At 37.1% G+C, this 19336-nt stretch overlaps 1 protein-coding gene across 1 annotated transcript in view; it reads left to right on the forward strand.

Moving 5' to 3' along the window:
- Positions 1-1751: 1751 nt before the first annotated feature.
- Positions 1752-19336, forward strand: part of brinp3b (bone morphogenetic protein/retinoic acid inducible neural-specific 3b) — a 39015-nt gene continuing 21430 nt past the window's right edge. Inside the window, exons 1-4 of the mRNA XM_081373863.1 lie at positions 1752-2171; positions 2257-2533; positions 10798-10988; positions 14732-14925. Coding sequence (XP_081229989.1) covers positions 2301-2533; positions 10798-10988; positions 14732-14925 — 618 coding nt within the window. The 5' untranslated portion in view covers positions 1752-2171; positions 2257-2300. The remainder of the gene's footprint in view (positions 2172-2256; positions 2534-10797; positions 10989-14731; positions 14926-19336) is intronic.

Here is a 19336-nt window from a genome sequence, read left to right on the forward strand (position 1 = left end):
GGACAGTCGATCGGCAGGAGCAGGATTGGGCACCCCAGGTTTAAATGATGATATATTAAGTACATTCCATCTGAACCACCTCAAACCACCATTTCTGAGCACTACCGTTGAAAGTTGGGGTCATGCATTCAGTTATCAAAAATTGACAGTTAAGTCATTTATAATGTTACCAAATATTCATTTTCTTAAATAAATCCTGTTTCTATATTCATCAAAGAATCCTAGAAAAAAAGTATCATGGTTAAAAAAAAAAAAAAAAAAAAAAACAGGCAGCACAACTGTTTCAAAATTGATAATAACAACAGACATTTAAGTGCCCTTTCCATATGTGACCCTGCATCACAAAACCCAGTCATAAGTAGCACGGGTATTTGTGGCAATAGCCAACAATACATTGTATGGGTCAAAATTAATGATTTTTCTTTTATGCCAAAAATCATTAGGATATTAAGTAAAGATCATGCTCCATGAAGATATTTAGTAAATTTCATACCGTAAATATATAAAACATTTATTTTTGTGAGTGAATGCAGCACAATCGCGAACATAAATTGACAACTTTAAAGGCGATTTTCTCAATGTTTTGATTTTTTTGCACCCTCAGATTCCAGATTTTCAAATAGTTGTATCTCGGCCAATTTGGGCCAAATATTCTCCTATCCTAACAAACCATACATATTTATTCTTTCCAGCTTATTTATTCAGCTTTCAGATGATGTATAAATCTCAATTTCAAAGTGAAATCAAGACCCATGTGAGGTTTTGTCGTCCAGGGTCACATTGCTATAAGTTCAGCAACATCCTAATTGGATACTATATTTAATGCAAGAGTGACAAGCAAAATGTGGTATTTTGTCAGCTCTATCTGTCAACACTCACATTTTCTGTAGCATCGTTTATGTGACTCGATTATACAAACACTCATGATGCTCTTTCAGTCATGCTGGAGAACATGATCATCAGGTTTTACACAAACTTGTAGAGTTCCTGCAAATTAAGTGCTGCTGTTATTAAAACGAAAGGGGACATGCATACAATTTCTGACATTTTTCAATTAAACTTTTTTATGCTGATAATATAATTTGTAATAAAAAAATAGGCCTATTCAATTAGAAAAAAAATGCAAAATAGAATAATTCTACTGGGCTTAGACTTTTGGCATAAGACTTTTGGTATCACTTAAAATATTAATAAATACCAGAATATATGTGGTAACTCTGTATCTAAAGTGCATAACACATTCAGAAGTCAAAACATTTCCAATTACAAATCCAAAAGATCAGCACTAAAATAGGATGAAGATATTCCAGCACTTTACAGATATCCCATGCATGATTGATTTAATCTCTTTGTGAATATGAAACTGTTCTTCTTCCTCCTATCTTAACAAACCAAATTTTGAAATTGTAATGAATGCTTTATTCTCACAGTGCTGATAAGGGAACCCTCTTGAGAGAGTATACTGTGGAGAAAGGATGGAAATAATTTTTAGTATGCTTTTGAGCTATTTAAAACCTCAAACAGAACATGAAGACTATGTAACACCTGATACAATAAGCCCCATACAATAAGCCCCAAAGCAAGTGACTTACCTTTTTAAATTCTGTAACTTGGAGGAAATATAATCACATCAATGTACTTTTTTTCAGGGCACATTCTCCAAAAACAACAAAAAAATAAATGAATGCGCAGAAGGAGGGGCATGCAGGGAGAGAGGAATAGAAAAGGGTGGGGGCACAATAGTTATGCTTTATATGTATTGCTCAGTGTGAAAGTGTTAAGGCACGAGACGCACTCGTGGGGAAACCAGCATTCATGCTCCATCCCATTTAACAGCTGACCCGAGAGAGAGAGAGAACATCCAACCTGCTACCCCCGAGAGAACAGAGGGATCTAAAGACATTTCACTTTTCATTCCTGCGAAAAGCGGTTTGAGTTGAGCATTTTCTCTCTTTCTCTACCTCTGTCAGACGTGCGTCAACTTCTTCCATTGCGTGCGAGCGGGGAATTTGTGAAGGCACGCGCACCTGCTTTCAACTGATTTGAGAAAACAATTGATCGAGATAATTTAGACATCTTCCGAAAGGATTGTTTTCCATTTCGAACAGTTGCTCGGAGGATTTCCAAGTGTTGTTCTGTGTCTCGGATACCCCAAGTGTAACTCATGTCAGGTAGTGCCCCTCTTTCCGAAATCTGTGTGATGGTGATGTTAACTTGAGAGCGCGGTTTGAAAACATCTATGATTCTGAGTTGCAGGACACAAAGGGGATTTGAGAGGAGAAAGCATGTATGGCTGAAGGATGTGGGCTCGGAGTGTTGGTCCTAGACCGCCTGACCTGATGCTCTTATGGGAGGGGATGGTGATCTGTCTCCGCTGGGCTTGTGTGCTCGTCTCTCTGGCTGTGTATGTGGGCTCCGTGGAGCCGCTCGGGTGGCTGCTGTCCGATAAAGGTCCTTTCCACCGCTCTCAGGAATTCATTGAGTTCACCGAGCGATACCAACACGGCTTCACAACCAGATACAAAATATACAGGTACGACAGCTCTGAAATACAGTAATGTGAAAGAATGAATTCTGAGGTAACTCTCCTTTGGTTATGTGAACTCTCGCCGAAGTGTATGAAGCCAGGGTCAGATTCTAACCTCGTAAGGTTTGCTCTTTAAACCCCTATAGTGTCTATTTAACCCGACTAGTGCTTGAATATCAACATGACTGATTCGAGGATACAGGTAACCACTAGCGACTCGAATTTCTTGATTCTGTTCACTAAAAAAGATTTGTTCATCTTCGTATCATAGCCTATTCATATTCAGCTCTATAAATAATTTATTAACATTGAGGACTAAAGTTGGTTTGTAGCTCAATTTCTTATTTGCCAGTCAAAATCCAAGTGATGTGAATGCATACAACAACTTAGTGTGAGGAACAGGGCAAAATCTAAGTTGTTTTTTTTTTATTGATAATCATCCCATCCATAACCAGTCAACCATTCAAAAAGACACATTGGCATGTCACAAGGGGTCACAAGATGAGCATGAGCCAATGAATTTGATGTCATTGACGTCAAATCTGTCATAACACTTCCTTTTGAATTTTAAAGTGCCCCTAATTTGTGCTTTTAAAAATTTCACTTTTCATAGCCTCGCGTAGCCAGACCTTCAGACGTATGATAGAAGGACGGCACTACATAGCAGTTTTTATTGGTCAAGGACCGCCCAAGAGGATGTTTGACTAACATGTAATGCAACCAATCACAGTTCATTTTGTTCTGCATCATGTTTAGAGGCGTAAACATCTAAAGTCGATGTCCCTAAGGTAACAGACCGGCGTGCATTTAATAAATTATTCATTCATTGTTGTACTGCAACAATGGAGCCTCAAACTTAACATACTTTTGAAAATCCAGCATTTAGTTTATCCTGGTAAGTGCTCATTGTCACAGTCGTAAACAGAAACCACGGCTTTGGTTTCAGACGGGCCATTAAGAACGCGACACACACATTCAACCAATCAGATGACGACTTGTTGATGACTGGTGTTTCCAGGTAAGTGTGCCATATGCATCAGACCTTCAGCCAACGGTTGACGTGCTGAGGCTGAGACTATCTTCAATGTATTGTGTAATATAGCTGTTTGTGCATGTAGAAGTTTTAAAGATGAAAGTGCACGATAAATGGGTTATTGACTCCCAAAGGAAAGAACAGATTCTGAACTGCCTGAACGAGTCATCAGTAATTCCATTCTTATTTCCTGCAAAAACCTACGTAGGTTATGTATAAGACCATTGTGGCAGAAATTACCCTACGCACCCGACTTAAGTTATTCCAGGTGCCCCAGAAATCTATAAATACTCTACTAGGCGTACTTCGATACCTGTTAAAGTCGACGTCTCGTCCCTTTCGAACACTATCAATTGGGAATAAGATCTCTAGTATGCTATGATTACTTGAACAATATTACTTGAGAATAGAAGTAAAATCTCTAGTGTCTCGCCTGCTGCGCAGCAATAAGACTCCAACCGATGCCTTTGAATCTGCTTTAATCACACCGTATCAATCACAGAGAATCCCACCAGTAAAAAGAATACAACAGTTTATATAGGATAGGTACATAGCAAAGGTAACAAGTTACTCATCACATGATTTTTGTCTAATATGATTGATTCTTCATATGTGCAAATTCAGCAAACCCCTCCCTTCTCTGTTACTGGCAAAGCAAATTTAGTTCTACCCAAATCATGGAGATATTAGTTCTTCGATTATTCAACGTCATGGGGTTATTATATTTGTAGCTGTCAAGCCATGTCCCTATGTTTCCAATATTTCAGCATACCAACTTTGGCTAAAGTGTTAGTACATTTTGTTCTTAAATGTTAAGCCTGCAAGAAAAATAAATGTTATTTAATTAAAATTCTTTCACACTATATACCTATGTTCTTCATTGGTTGCCCATGAACATCTATTTTGACCCTCCCTCAAACACTATTGTAGCTTAGGCCTGGAAGAGTTTGGTTCATGCTGTTGACATGTCGAGAAGACGCTGTTTTCTGCGCTGTGAAAGCAAATCAACTTTGCGTATACTTCCAAATGATGAGGACTGAGGCTTGAATTGATACAGTAAAAACCGACTATGTTCGTATTACTGTAAATCAAGCAGTGGTGGCTGGTGGGTTATAAAATAGAGGAGGCACACACAATTTTAGAGGTCGGATCCCCTCCAAAGGATTTTTTTCTCACCTAACTGTTTTAAAATGGCTTTTTTGACAGAAAATTTTAAGAATAACGCTCAAAATAATTAATTGGTTTGAGTAGGACAAACTTAAATTAAACTAATTAGTTCAGTCAAATGAACTTTTATGAGTATTTAGCACTTTCTTTTTCTTTCAAGTTCACAGAACTGATATATTTTAAGTAAACTGTACTGTTTCATTGTTTTGAGTTTTATGAAATTATTTATTTTAATTTAAACAAACTTAAGTTTAACTGAAACGGCTGGGATGTCTATTTCCCAGCATGCTTTGCCGATGGCACTTGAATGGGAGAATAAATGCTAAAATTAAGTGTAATATAATGTTTTTTTGTGCAAGATTAATGTTAAGTGGGAGATTGAGTATTGATTAATGTTTTGTTATGCTAATTTAGAAGAATTTCTGTTAATGTTGGTTTTAGGATAGTTACCATCATGGTGACAAGTGGTGAATGCGGCTTGATTTGAGAGCAAATAAAATCTTTATATTGATGCGCTCATGCAGCAAGTGCTGTATAACATATTAGTGTTAGCATGATAACATAATACTATGTTAGCAAACTAACTTGTTAAAACTATAAGTTAATTCTAATGAAAGTGTTCACGTTGAGATTACATGAAGGTTTTAAGTGAAATGTATGAAATAGTGTACTCTGATTTTAATTGTTCTTAACTTGAAATGTTTAAGTACAAACTTAAAATCTGCCAGTTCTGCTTACTTTAACTTTGAATTTCAAAACTTAAAAAAAATTGAGGCTATCGATTGCCTTAAATTTTTTGAGTTCTGCTAACTATAGTGAAGCTGATGGCTGACGACCAAGGGAGGCTAGCCTCCTCTGCCATGTTTCTTTTCTCAACACTCCTAATCGCTGAAAGTAAAAACCCTCGATGTTGATTGGCTAATTATTATAATTTTTTTACCAATGGAGGCACAAGTCTCCGGCTATGGATTTGCCTCCCCCTCCCCTTCTCTATCCCTTTAGACTCGCGTTAGCACAGTTTTCCAAACGACTGTCATTACATCAACACATTCGGGGAAGAGCTTTAGTGGTTACAGTTACAGTGGTGAAATTACAAACAAGAAATACAAATTCTGAGTTATGAATTGGTAATTTTATTAACATTAAATCGTCCTTCTCCCATTTACACCACAATATTTTGGGTAGGCTGTGCCTCTCTTGCCTCCCCAGACGAGCCGTCACTGGTATCAAGTGCTGAGGCAGCATCCGGAGCTGAAATTCAGATATGGTAATGGTTGTTTATTTTCCGACGCTGGGCCATCTGACCAATCAGAGCAGAGAAGGCTCTCAGAAAGTAAGGGTTTAGAAAGACCAAATCCTTTATTGAATCGTTTCAGACACTATGAGAAAAGAGATGCTGCTGCAGTGTATATTATGAGAAAATTAAAGTGTTTTTTGACATTGGGGGCTTGTAAACCTATTGCAAGAGACCTTCAAAACAAAATCAGGAACCTTTAAAATAGCATAATTGGGGCACTTTAAATCTGGGAAATTTGAGTGTTATACCAGAAGGGGAAATGATCAGTTAAATTGATCCAATTCATCACAATTACTCTGTTCCTTGAACAAAGCTGTTATATGACTTCTGAACAAATGGCACAAATATAATGGACTACATTTCTAATACTTTTATGGTGATTTTGACATGGTTTTTGACAAACCGCAGCTCAGAGATTAAAAAAATCTGCATCAACTAACATTAACAATGAGCAATACATTTGTTATATTTATTTTTTTAACGTTAGTTGATAAAAACACAACTGTTCATTGTTAGTTAATGCTAGCTCAGGTACGTTAAATAATATTAAGAGATACAACTTTTGATTTTAATAATATATTAGTAAATGTTTAAAATAACATCTAAGATTAAATCATGCTTTAGAAGTATTTTTCATTGTTAGTTCATGTTAGCTAATGCAGTTAACTAATGTTAACAAATGGTACCTTTTGTAGAGTGTTGCCTAGTAAATTACATGATTGTCATTCATTTAAATTGAACATTTTAAAGTACCAGAGAGTGACATTATGGTTCTGCAGGATAAAAGTGGCTAGAGTGGTGTTTCCTTATGAAAGTGTGTTCTGTTGATGAAATTACATCTGTACATATGGATTTTCAATGGAGTGTTTTTCGTTCTAAAAATACTAAATATATTATTAATTCATGGTTAAGTAACTGGGATTTGCTCCCCCACAACAAACCACGCAGGATATTCTGGCCAAAAACTGCCCACTTAAACAAGAACTGTCTGACATGTAAAACAACCGACCACAAATCACCTTTTTACAAGTTGTTCAGAGGCAGCTTTATCAGAAAAGAGTGTAGACTTTACAATCATACATAATACATGATAATTATTTAACAGATATAACACAGAAAATAATGTGGAATGTACAAGTCTGCTCAGCGATTTTATTTGCTTGGATACGTGCCTCAAAAAAAAGTATTTTTCAAAAGATTTGATGCCATAGCCTCGCAAACTCTGATAAATGCAGTGATACGTTCTTCCTCAAAAGTGCTCATTTCAGCAACCCTGTACCATCAGACTCCTGGAAACTGTGTATAGCCATGCAACCAATTAGATTTGAGCTTGCCTGATCGAGAAAGTGCTTGCTATTTTTTTTCTCTCTCATGATACGAAAAAGCACCGTAAAGTTTGTCGCAGTATTACGCAGTTTGTCGAGTGTATATTTATTCTCATGGGCTCATATATGAGCTTACACTAAATTCAGACATAACCAAACAAATCATAATACAATCCTTTATAACATCCCAGCTGAATAAAAAAAATGTCAAATGTCATAATGAGTAATAATGCATAAACACCTCCACAGCTTTCAGAAAGCCTTGCAGCAGAACTCTAGATTATTATTAGCATCATTTTCCTTTTGATCTCATCTTCATTTGCAACACTGGTTTCTGCTTCTGATTACAAAATAGCTTGTGGCTTTTGATTACATGTTGCCCTCAGGTCTGCACTGCAGGCTCTTAGAGAGCTCTCCAGTAAAGGAGCGTGTTGCCCTCTCTGGTTTGTCGGTGGTGATCAGTGGCCTAGGTGCTCAACGCAAGTGCTCATCAGGCACCTCATCTGATACTTACACCATCCCTCGTCGGGCTGATTGGTGATAATGACGTCCTCCATTCCCTTCATGATTGTTCTCTGGATAGGGCTCTTTATGTGAGTGATTGGATTGGTTCCCATGAGTTTTAAACTCTGTCACTGGTGCAGAGGGCTGTGGTTTAATTGCTAATCTCCAAAGAGAGATTTCTTCAACCAAGGTTGGGGAACCTCCTGTGTTTTCACCGGTGTGGAGACTAATAACCTTGTAATGGAGATAGGGAATGCGGGAAATAGGACGAGAGAAAATAATAAATATTGATCTCATGGTGTGGTCTAGCAGAACCTGAGAAGAAGAGGCATGGTTTTTTGCTTGCTATGCAATTTGTTCACTGCTTGGATAACAGTGACTTCATTTGTATATAAATCATGAGATATATTCCCATGAGGGAAAACTTACTGGATACAAATCTAATTTGCTGTTATTTGACACACTGATATTAAATGATCTTTTACAATACAATATGTGATGCATGAAAAGTCTCTTGTGAAGAGTCTCTCATGAAAATGCTCTGCAAGGATGTATTTATCTGATCAAAAATACAGTACAAACAGGAATATTATGAAATATTATTACAATGTAAAATAATTGTTTTGTATTTGAATATATTTTCAAATGTAATTTCTTCCTGGGATGCAAAGCTGAATTTTCAGCACCATTACTCGTCTTCAGTGTCACATGATCCTTCAGAAATCATTCTGATGTGATGATTTGCTGCTCTCTGATTATTATCAATGTTGAAATCTGCTTATAGTTTTGTGGAAACCAAAGTTTTGTTTTCAAGATTCTTTGATTAACAGAAAGTTCAAAAGAACAGCATTTATAGGAAATATAAATCTTTTGTAACATGTTTTTAGTGTCATGTCTGATCAATTTAATGCATCCTTGCTGAATGCTGCTTATGATATTATACCTTTTGATCTAAAAGTTAAAAACAAATAAACTTATATATATTTACATACATTCACATTCCAACTTTGCCTATTGCAACCAGTCAAAATTACATAGGCTACAAGTTTATACAAAAAGTTATATTTCTTAAAACTATTAAACTATTTTTTATGATTTTGCTCATGCTGAATTGCTTGAATTTTTGCCAAGTATAAATTAAGTCTACATATAAATACCTTTCCAATATAAAATTTCCCTACTTTGAATGCCATTTATCTACCACTGGGGGCAAATGCTAACAAAACTTGACCGCTTACTTAATTATATTAAACTGCATGTAAACATTATGATATGTTAGCCTGACTACGTCAGACTTCCTACTTCCGCTCAATTTCATTTCGCTTCTGTAGTGAGTCTGAGATAGCAGCTTATCTTACAGTTTTCCAGCGGCCTTCGGACGGCCGGGCCAATCAACGAACAGAGGGCGGGCTGAGAGCCATGACGTAGATGCTGATTGTACCGTGGATGCGTAGATTTACTTCACATAATCTGCAAAAGTTGTTCACAGCCATGTTTACTCCGGTATTTCGCTCGATGGTTTTGTTTTCGTATCATACATGTGTTTACAGTGGAAGTTAGATGCGGCTGAGCATGCGCATAACACACGCCATAACCAAACGTTATGTGATTGGCTTACGGGTAACCAATGATTTTAAACTTCAGACAAGCGACCCCCCGCGAGAGAGAAAACACTTTTCTATTATGCCATTCCAGACTCTGTCTATGAAGCAAAGCGAAGTAGCAGAGTTTGGTATTACCAGGCTAATGATATGTTCCCATGAGGCAAAAAGTGTCGGGTTACTTGACTGAAACCTTGTTCCCTAAAAAAGGGGGAACGAGATACTGTGGGAAAGCGCTATTGGAAAACATTTTTGTTTGACTGGTTGTGAACACGTGTGGCATCATCAGAGGTTATTTAAGCCAAATTTTTGGTGTGTTTGGCACACATGTTCACAACCAGTCAAACAAAGATGTTTTCCCATAGCACTTTTGCGCAGCATTGAGAGTAGCTTTTGAAAGGGAACACACTCTCTGTGAAATTCTTTACTGCATCTCTTACAGATCAAATGTCACAAAGTTGGAATGTGATGCTTTAAATGAGTGTGTCATTTCCACACACAGAGAAAGCTAAGAAATATTTCCAAAAAAAAAAAAAAAAAGTTTAACAATCTCTCAATTTTTGCTAAAGCTTTTATGGAGACATGAGTGGGATGCTTTGTTTGAAGATCTACCATCTGAATGTTAGCTTCAGGGAACGCTACAAATTCTGTCCGACCAGATTAGAACAGAATATTAGATGACTAAACTTTGAAAACAGAGCTCTCTTGCTGCGTAATAATAGATGCCAACTTATTTAAATGGAAAGAAAGTAGATTCACTTCTCCATCCAACACCTATTTCATAGTTTAGTGGGTGTACAATGCATTTTAGTTGGCATCCTTTAGTCGAGGAAGCGATTGCTGTTATCCCGTGTGAGGGCATAATGGTTTCGAAAGGAAATTAACCAACATTATAACACACTGTGCCGCCTCGGTATTTGGTTAGAGCAGTTGAACAAGTACAGCTTTACCTTGAACAACAAGAAGGATTGTTCAAGGTACTAATATGCACAATTCGAAATGCAGAGGCACCAAACAGAATTTAAAGGAGGATTTTAAGGGATTACATCCTCAGTGCTTTGTAAAAAATGTGTTCAGATTGTGCACCTGGCTCCCCACAGAGGCTCTTCAAGCCTTAAACAATGAAATACCACCTACCGTCATGGCTTCACTGCTGAGCCCAAAACAGCTTTATGGGATAGAAATAGAGCAAACAAACAGATGTGGAGGAGAGCCAGATCAAGCCGAACATGTGAGAGGGTGACGTGAATGTGACTGTAATGACTAATGTGAGGGATGTGCAGATTACTTGTGCTACGACATCGGCTCATACGACATCTCAATGAATGATTATGAACTCACAGGGAGTTTGGCCGATGGAAGGTCAACAGCCTTGCTGCGGAGAGACAAGAAGGCAATGGGGTGGCCGTGCCCTTTGACCCCGACTTTATCCATAACATCAGACTTCTGGGGAGAAGGCCAAGCCTGCAGAAAATCACTGACACCATCATTAAGAAATACGGGACTCATTTCCTGCTCTCTGCTACTCTGGGAGGTAAGAAAACTCTATTATGTGTTAGCTAGTTATTATCCCTGCGAAATAGATTTTCATTCCTGTTTTGTGCTTGAGTTTGCAAGGTCATCTTTATATAGTCTCAGTAGAGGTTGACATGACATATGCATTATTGAACACTGGGGTTAGTGTTGTCTAATGAATGTGACACTCATAACTCAAGTTCCTGAATTAATGTAATGGGTCAGACAATTAACTCAAAATTCACCCTGTTTTTCTTTTTTAATTATTATTAAAGCACAATTGGTGTTGATTTATCAGTGCATGCTATTCCTAAGAAAAATACTTGTCTTTGAAACCTTGTAATTGTGCTAAATCTTTTCTCTGCCTCTGAAATGACTTTGGGTTTAGGCTGATGTCACTTAGGCCAGTGGTTTTCAACTAGGGGACCTCAGCAAACTTCCAAGGAGGCTGCAGGATGACGTAAAATAATTTAACTAAAAATATTATTATTATCATATTAAAACAGTCCAATTTAAAATAAAAAAAAACAACAACATATAAACAATATTTAAACTATATATTTACCTATATTGACTCCCCCAGTTTCTGTCAATTATAGTTAATATTTGTAATTATAGTTAATATTGTTGTAAAATGGGTGGCCTTTAAATATTGGATTGTACATACGGACGCCTTTGAGTCAAAAAGGTTGGGAACTTCTGACAAAAGCCGCTTTCCGACCGGAGGAACCTTTTCACAGTTCCTAGAACTATTGGCTAAAGTACCCGGATATCGGTGTGTTCGCTCCGTAGGAACTAGAAACGATTTTAGTTCTAGAAACTCCATTTGGAGGAAATAATTTAGGTCCTACTTCAGAGTAGGGTCTAAACCAGCACTATAGGAACTACCAGTGACGTTAGTGTACTGGTCGAACGCACGCGGAACACCAGCACCCGCCATTTTTAAAACTAGAATGTAAACACACAGATTATAGCCTATATATTTACTCCAGAAACTAACTATACAAACATGGAAAACAGTGATAGATGGGTCTCTAAACCTTTATGCTGAAGAGAAAATCCAACGTAACTTTGAGGGGAACAAGTCAAACATGATTATGTATTTCTGCCCAGCTAGCAACACTGGACATCATCCACACGGCATGGGCTAATAACCTTTTTTTCATATACTGTCTTCTTTCTATAACAGTTCTATCTAATAACATATTAAACAGTACTGTTAGACAGATCGCTAACTAATAAACACAGAGAATGCGAGCATTGTTTGCTCTGGCATTCTCAGCGCCGCCAAAATAAAGGTCCTTTGCTCCGTCAAAATAAAAGTCACTGTGCTTGCGTCACTCCCTTACCCCTCCTACCAGTTCCTATGGCCACTTGGCCAGTGCGGACGCAAACAGCAAAACCGAGTTTGGGGGAGAGTAGTTCTTAGAACTGTTTAGAAGTGGACAGTTCCTTAAACTAAGTTCCTGTAACTACTTGGTGGGAAAGCGGCTATAGGCTATTAGTTACCCAAATAGCTATTTAAGAAATGTTGTAGACTATTGTTATATGTAATTCAGCCATTCTAAAATAGGTGTCGTGATTCCTGTCTTGTGTTCCCCTTGTCTTGTGTGGATTTATGTTATTTCCTATTCTGTGCCATGTTTTGTAGTCCTTTGCAGTTTTTCTTGTTGATTAGTTCATGATTGTTCCCAGGTGTGTCTTGTTTGCCAATCTCCCCTTGAGTGTGTGTGCATATATACCCAAGTGTTTCTCATGTTCTTGGTGTTGTCCTTCTATGGATGTTATGTGTGCGCTTGTTGTCAGGTTTGTTTGCCTTCCTTGCCCGTGTCTGCATTCATCAGTTTTGCCTGGATTTACTTTTATGTTTGTTTGAATAAATGCTTGCTGCATCTGGATCCCACTCTTGTTCCTCTGAAACAGCCACCGTTACAATAGGCAACACAATACATTTAATGCAATGTAATAGAAGTTACATCTATAATAACCATTAATGTTCCCTTTACACCCGGCAATACAACGTTTCTTACTGTATCATTTTAATAATTTTTAGACTTGTCTACCAAGTTTTTAACACATTGACATACAGTATAACCCTTTATCATTTTCTTTTTTGCATTTTCTTTTTTGCAAAATTTCTCAGTAAGTTTGATGTTAGGGGTTTGAAGTGAAGAAAAAGAAGATTACAGGTGTAATTCGGTGAAATAATTCAACATAATTGGAAATTGTTGATTAAATTAAGTGAGAGCAAGACCTCAGTGCTTGAATGTGAAAATGATTTATGATTTTTCTTTTTTTACCATGACCTCATCACATACATCTCTGCATGAGAATAATGAAAATGCATTTGCATTTACACCTTCATTTTCAGTAAATTAATCCATTCCAGAAGATCTCCAAATGCGTTCACAATCACAATCCATCTTTCCTCTGGCTTTTGGATGTGGATATGGATAAGTCTGCTGATTGTGATTCAATCACAGAAAATGCATATTAATGTCAGGTATGCATGGAACCATAGATTTGACAACAACAAAAAAATTACCCTTGACCAGTGGTGGATGAAGTACACAAATTGAGTACTTGAGTAAAAGTACAGTTACCCGCATAAAATATTACTCCAGTGAAAGTACTAAGTATTCCATTTCAATTGTACTTGAGTAAAAGTACAAAAGTACTTAAAACTAAAAAGTACTGATCGATATTTAATAATTTTATATGTAAATATTTTCTGGTGGTGGTGGGGTTGCTGGGCCTGACATCATGAATTATTATGAATTGTCAAGTAGCCAACACTAGTCAGTAAGGAATATTAGTGGATGCAGATACATAATATGTATGTACGTACATCATATTGATCAGCAAGAAAAGATTTTATTCTTTCGAATGTAGTGAAGTAAAAGTTACTCAGAATAAAAATACTCTGGTAAAGTACATATACTTGAAAAATTTACTTAAGTAGTACAGTAAAAATACTTTGTTACTGTCCACCACTGCCCTTGGCGTATGTTGAGATGCTCTTGAGTAACTTAACCTCAAAAAGTCAAAAAGTGCTGGTGGAGTATTTCCCACTTTTCCATGTCTATTCGGTTCCCCTATATATAACTAAGCACCTTCCTTTTTTTCTTTTAATTGTTTTATGCTCTGTTGTAAAAAAAAATACATTATTGCTAAAGTAAAATGTATCACTGCCTTGTCAGTTTCCAGAGTCAAGATGAAGAGTGTGGAAATGTACATCCCTGTTTGTTTAGCTGGAGTTCCTCCCTCTTCTAACTCATCTTCAATTGTTGATATACTGCAGAGTTGTAGTCCTTTGGTTCTGCATAGTCTTTTATACCTTGCCTACCGAGAGATTGTTTACAGTACACACCTCTTCAAAAGAGACATTCTCATTCGTCAATATCTCGGTCCATAAATAAACCGCTTTTATACCATGACTGAAGCTGAAAGTGGGGATCCATTGAAGGTCTGGCTAATGCTCCACGGGACACATTTTGACTCCACCATTTTTTCTTAGGCGTTTATTCTCTCCAAACAAACCCACCAGCTGAGTCAATTGATTTTCATTGGATCCCTCTCAAAGATAAAGGATACTCTCATCTGTACCATGCGTGTAATGAGAGCTGACGCATCAGATGGAGAAGAGCTCCATGGCTTTGTGGGCCCCCGACGGGCCGAGGCGAGCCGAGCTCATGCTGTAGATGATTAGGGTTGATTAGCTTCTCCAGCTGAGATGATCTTTTCTGTCTGGCTTTTGATTAGGCGAGGAGTCCTTGACCATTTTCGTGGACAAAAGCAAGCTTAGCAGAGGTCAGCAGAATGGCGGTGCCTCCAACGCTACAGCTGGTTCGCTGACCCTCGAAGCCCTCCACCAACTGGCTGCATCCTATTTCATCGACAGAGACAGCACGCTCCGGAAGCTCCATCACCTCCAGATCGCCTCCACTGCCATTAAGGTACGACCCCTATGGAACCGACCAGGGTTTGAACTGTGATGGCACTTGACCAGGGCTAAATAAATGCAAAAATCAATTATGCTTCAATGTAGGGAGTGGGGCGATACATATACTGTATATTAGCAATAGTATTGTGATATCTTTGCTGATAAAATTAGGGAATATTGCGTTTATCACAATAAAGACAGTAAGCCAATATCACCCTCCTTTTTCATCTCACGACCGTCACAGCTAATAGGCGTCTGTTTTCAAACACACTTTGCTCACTTTCTGTTATAACCAATTCACTGTTTGAATAAAATTTTTGGTAACACTTTATTTTGATGGTCCCTTTTGAACATTCTGTTGACTTTTTTCACACCTGAAAGTCCGCACAAAGGTCCGAACCAAAGTTCATGTTTTGATACATTTTATACATTCGGTGAGTTTTGGTTTGGTTTCACCTACCAAACAAGGTAGGTGTGAAAGGGCCCTAAGTAACTTTGCAACTTCACAACTTTGCAACTATGACAACTAACTCTCATTACTGTCTGCTTAAGGGTGTATTCACAAATGCCTCGTTTGGTTCGATTGAATCGAACTCTAGTTCGTTTCCCCCCTTGGTGCGGACCTTTTGGGCAGGTGTGAATACAGCAATCGAACTCGGGTGCGGACCAAACAATCGAACCGAGACCCAGCTGAAGAGGTGGTCTCGGTACGGTTCCAAACGAACTCTGGTACGGTTCGTTTACGGTGTGAACATGAACCGACCCAATTGCAGAAAACTGCACCTTTTTATTTGACTGCTCTTATGAGGATACTTAACAAAACGGACATTTCGGCATAATGGTGTCTAAAGCGAGCGAGCACGGCAGAGAGCGAGAGACCTTGCGCGTGTGTGTGCGCTAGTGTGCCTCACAAAGTGCATGTAACGACCCAAGCAATCAATTGTCAGTGCAGGCGGGCTTTTATCTATACCAGTGGTTCTCAAACTTTTAACAGGCATGTACCCCCTGAGACATTATAGATCTTCCGGAGTACCCCCAACACCACCAATTGTTAACAACAAGTTTTTTTTATATATATATATTTATTTTTATCAGTTTTGTTGAGAATAGTGAATAGAATCATAAACTTATGATACAAATCTCATCAAAAGTCAACATATGATACAAATAGGGCTGTGACGGTGGCAGTTTTTTACCACCGCGGTAGTAATGGACCCAAATACCGGCGGTGTTGCGGTGGTCGGGGGGTTGTTTTGAAATAAATAAAACAACAACAAAGAAACAACACACTAAAGCCTGTAAAGCATTGAAATAAATATAAGTAAATACTGGTAACTTACATAATGTAATAAAGTTGAATCTATTTAAAAATAAATAAATAAATAAAAACTTTCGTTAAATTTTCCACACAAAGACGCGTGATACAGCCTACTGCTCTGCTCTTTGAGAGGGATGTGGGACACGAGCAGGAAAGAGACCATCAATCTATTTTCTGATATCTTCATGTTTTCTACTTGTAAACGATATGAAGAGCGAATTCTATCTTCCACAAGGGCAAGACATTTAGGCTATGTTTGCACGCTGCCAGAGAAAGCCAAACTAAAATCACCCGCGCTTGTGAAACGCGCTTTACAAATGAACTTGACGCGCCTTACCAATTATCATATGTCTAATAACAAGCACAAACTGTGTTAAAAAGAATTTGACATACAAGTAAAAATGTAGGCTATCTGCCCTACAGCGTTTTTCTACTTTAACACAGTAAAGAATACGAAAATAATCGAACTAAAAGCGAACAAAGGAAGAAACGTTTATAATCCCCTTTGGAAATGGGTGAGACGCGAGTGAAGATATGGGAAAAGAAACAAGAGATTCCATGCAGGGATGAGTCACGATTTTTGAATATTCGATTAGTTGATTTAATTATAGAATATCTAATGTTCTAATGTCTGTTGTGCGATCATTCTCTAAAAATAAAATCTCCATGTTCTGGTGCTGATGCGGTGGTGACGCATTCATGTAACCAGAGGGTGACGCTGCCAATAACGCATGTATAACAGCTGTCACAAAGAGCTGGCAAAAGTAATGAATGTGTCAAATATAGCAATGAGACATTTGAATAGTTTATTAATAAAGTGTTTTTTTTTTGTGTGTCAGTGTCGGCTGCAAAGATGAAGTTGACGATGCTGACTCGTCATCTTCGCAGTGAACGCGCCTATAGAGAGAAATGCACACTTCATACAGATTACATGCATATGCTAGTCGGTTTATTTTCGTTTTGAATTGTTTTGTTTAAAAGTAGACAATTCGAGCTTTCTATAAGGAATAACTAATGGAATATTTTTAAATTCGCTAATAATCGGGTGACCAGATCGCAAAACAGAATTCAAAGCCGAAAAAGCTTAAGTTTATGGGCTCACGCAGAACTCTCTCATTCGTCATGAATTCAAACTTTTCCATGGCTACGATATAACATTTGATTGCTAACCTATTATTTATTTTGTAAACAAAGCTTTGTGTGTCAATATTAATGTAAAACAGCATTATTTTTTTTTGGCAAACCACCGGCGGTACTACTCAGCCACCGCGGTGGTGCGGTTGTCAAGATTACCGGCAATTCGCGTACCCCCTGAAATCAGTCCACGTACCCCTGGGGGTACGCGTACCCCAGTTTGACAACCGTGGATCTATACCATATAGTTTCTTCATATTGCGTTTGTAGAGAATAACACCAAATCAGTAAGATAACAAATATTACATTACAAAATATCTCCATGCTGAGCCTGTTTGTGCACTTCCTGCTTTTCCCTGCTTGAGAATTCCTGTCCAATGAATGGCCGACCTTAGCACACGTGTGGTTTTGTTTACACATTTTGGTTCATTTGCAAAAAGAGCAGTGTGAAAGCAAACCGTACCAAACAAAAAAAATCAACATTCTATTTGGTCCGGACCAAAGCAAGTGAACTATCGGACTTTCCTGGTGTGAATACACCCTAAGATCTGCTAACTCTTTATTGTGATGGTCCTCCAACAGACCAAACATTCTACTGACTATAAGTAACTTTGCAAGTACATGTCAATTTATTCTAACCCTAACCCTAGCAGTCTACTAATACTCTACTGAAACTCTAATGAGAGTTAGTAGACATATAATGTAGGTGCAACTTTATTATATATATTTAACAGAATGTGTTAAAGGGACCATCAAAATATATTGAAACCCAATTTTTATTTCTCATGCTAAAAGCTACACACTGCAAAATATCTAGATTGACAACCATATTTATTGAATTCTAAGTGGGATTGGGATTGAATTCGTAAATGCTGTGATTGACAGTGATAAACATGGTAACAAAAGGGACAAAAATATAATAATACATGCCATGTATTGAACAATTGTATTAATTTGTATAGCTGTTCTATGAAGATCATGCCTTTTAATGGGGGGCAAAAATATATACATTTAAAAAAATTTGAGAGCAAATGCAAAAAATATCTATGTACTGATTATTGTTAAAATTTTGGAAAATATAAAAAAAAATTGCTATGTCGCCCAGCCTTAGTAGTGTATCCAACACACACAATCCTGCTCAACTAATATTAAATAATACAATATCGATGAGTATGAACTCACATACTAATTATTTGATTTTATTTTATTTTTTTATTACAATTTTCTTGTTGATCATGAGGAATATGTTTTATTGGGCCATAGGTTGAATTTTTTCTCCTGATCAAATCATTCTGGGTTCAAATCCCCATTACATATTAAATTAACATTTTGTAATCAACTAAGATGTATAAATAACTTTTGGACTTATCTTTTTGGCAGCTTTGATTAAACCTAATCGTTAAACCTAATCAACCTGCTATGTTATCAGTGTCGGGTAAGTTACTCTAAAATAAAATTAATTACTAGCTACTAATTACATCTTTACATCTTTACATCATCTTTCGATTACTGTTCTAATTACTCTCTCTAAAAAATATTGCATTATTTGTTACTAATTACTTCCTAAATCCCATCAACCTCGACCAGTTGAACAATTCAATGAAACCACTCTTTTAATTATTTCGCATAAATAATATAAAATTGTATAAATTATTCTTGAACTGACAAAAATATTTAAAGGAAGAAGGTTACATTAAATATTATTAAATCCACTATTGTTTTATATAGAATTGTTATACTATAGTCTATACAGTATTTAATGCACTTACATCAGAAGTAACTGTAATTCCCAAAAAAAAAAAAGAGTAATCCCTTACTTTACCTTTTCAAGGGAAAAGTAATTAAATTACAGTAATTAATTAGTAATGAGTTACACCCAACACTGTATGTTAAAAAACTGTCTGATCAGCACAGTCAATAATTAAAGACGTAACTTCATTTTTAATGTGAAGAAGAGAACCTGCAGTGTCAG

Source organism: Scardinius erythrophthalmus (assembly GCF_964197995.2).
Source record: "Scardinius erythrophthalmus genome assembly, chromosome: 9".
Taxonomy (NCBI): domain Eukaryota; kingdom Metazoa; phylum Chordata; class Actinopteri; order Cypriniformes; family Leuciscidae; genus Scardinius; species Scardinius erythrophthalmus.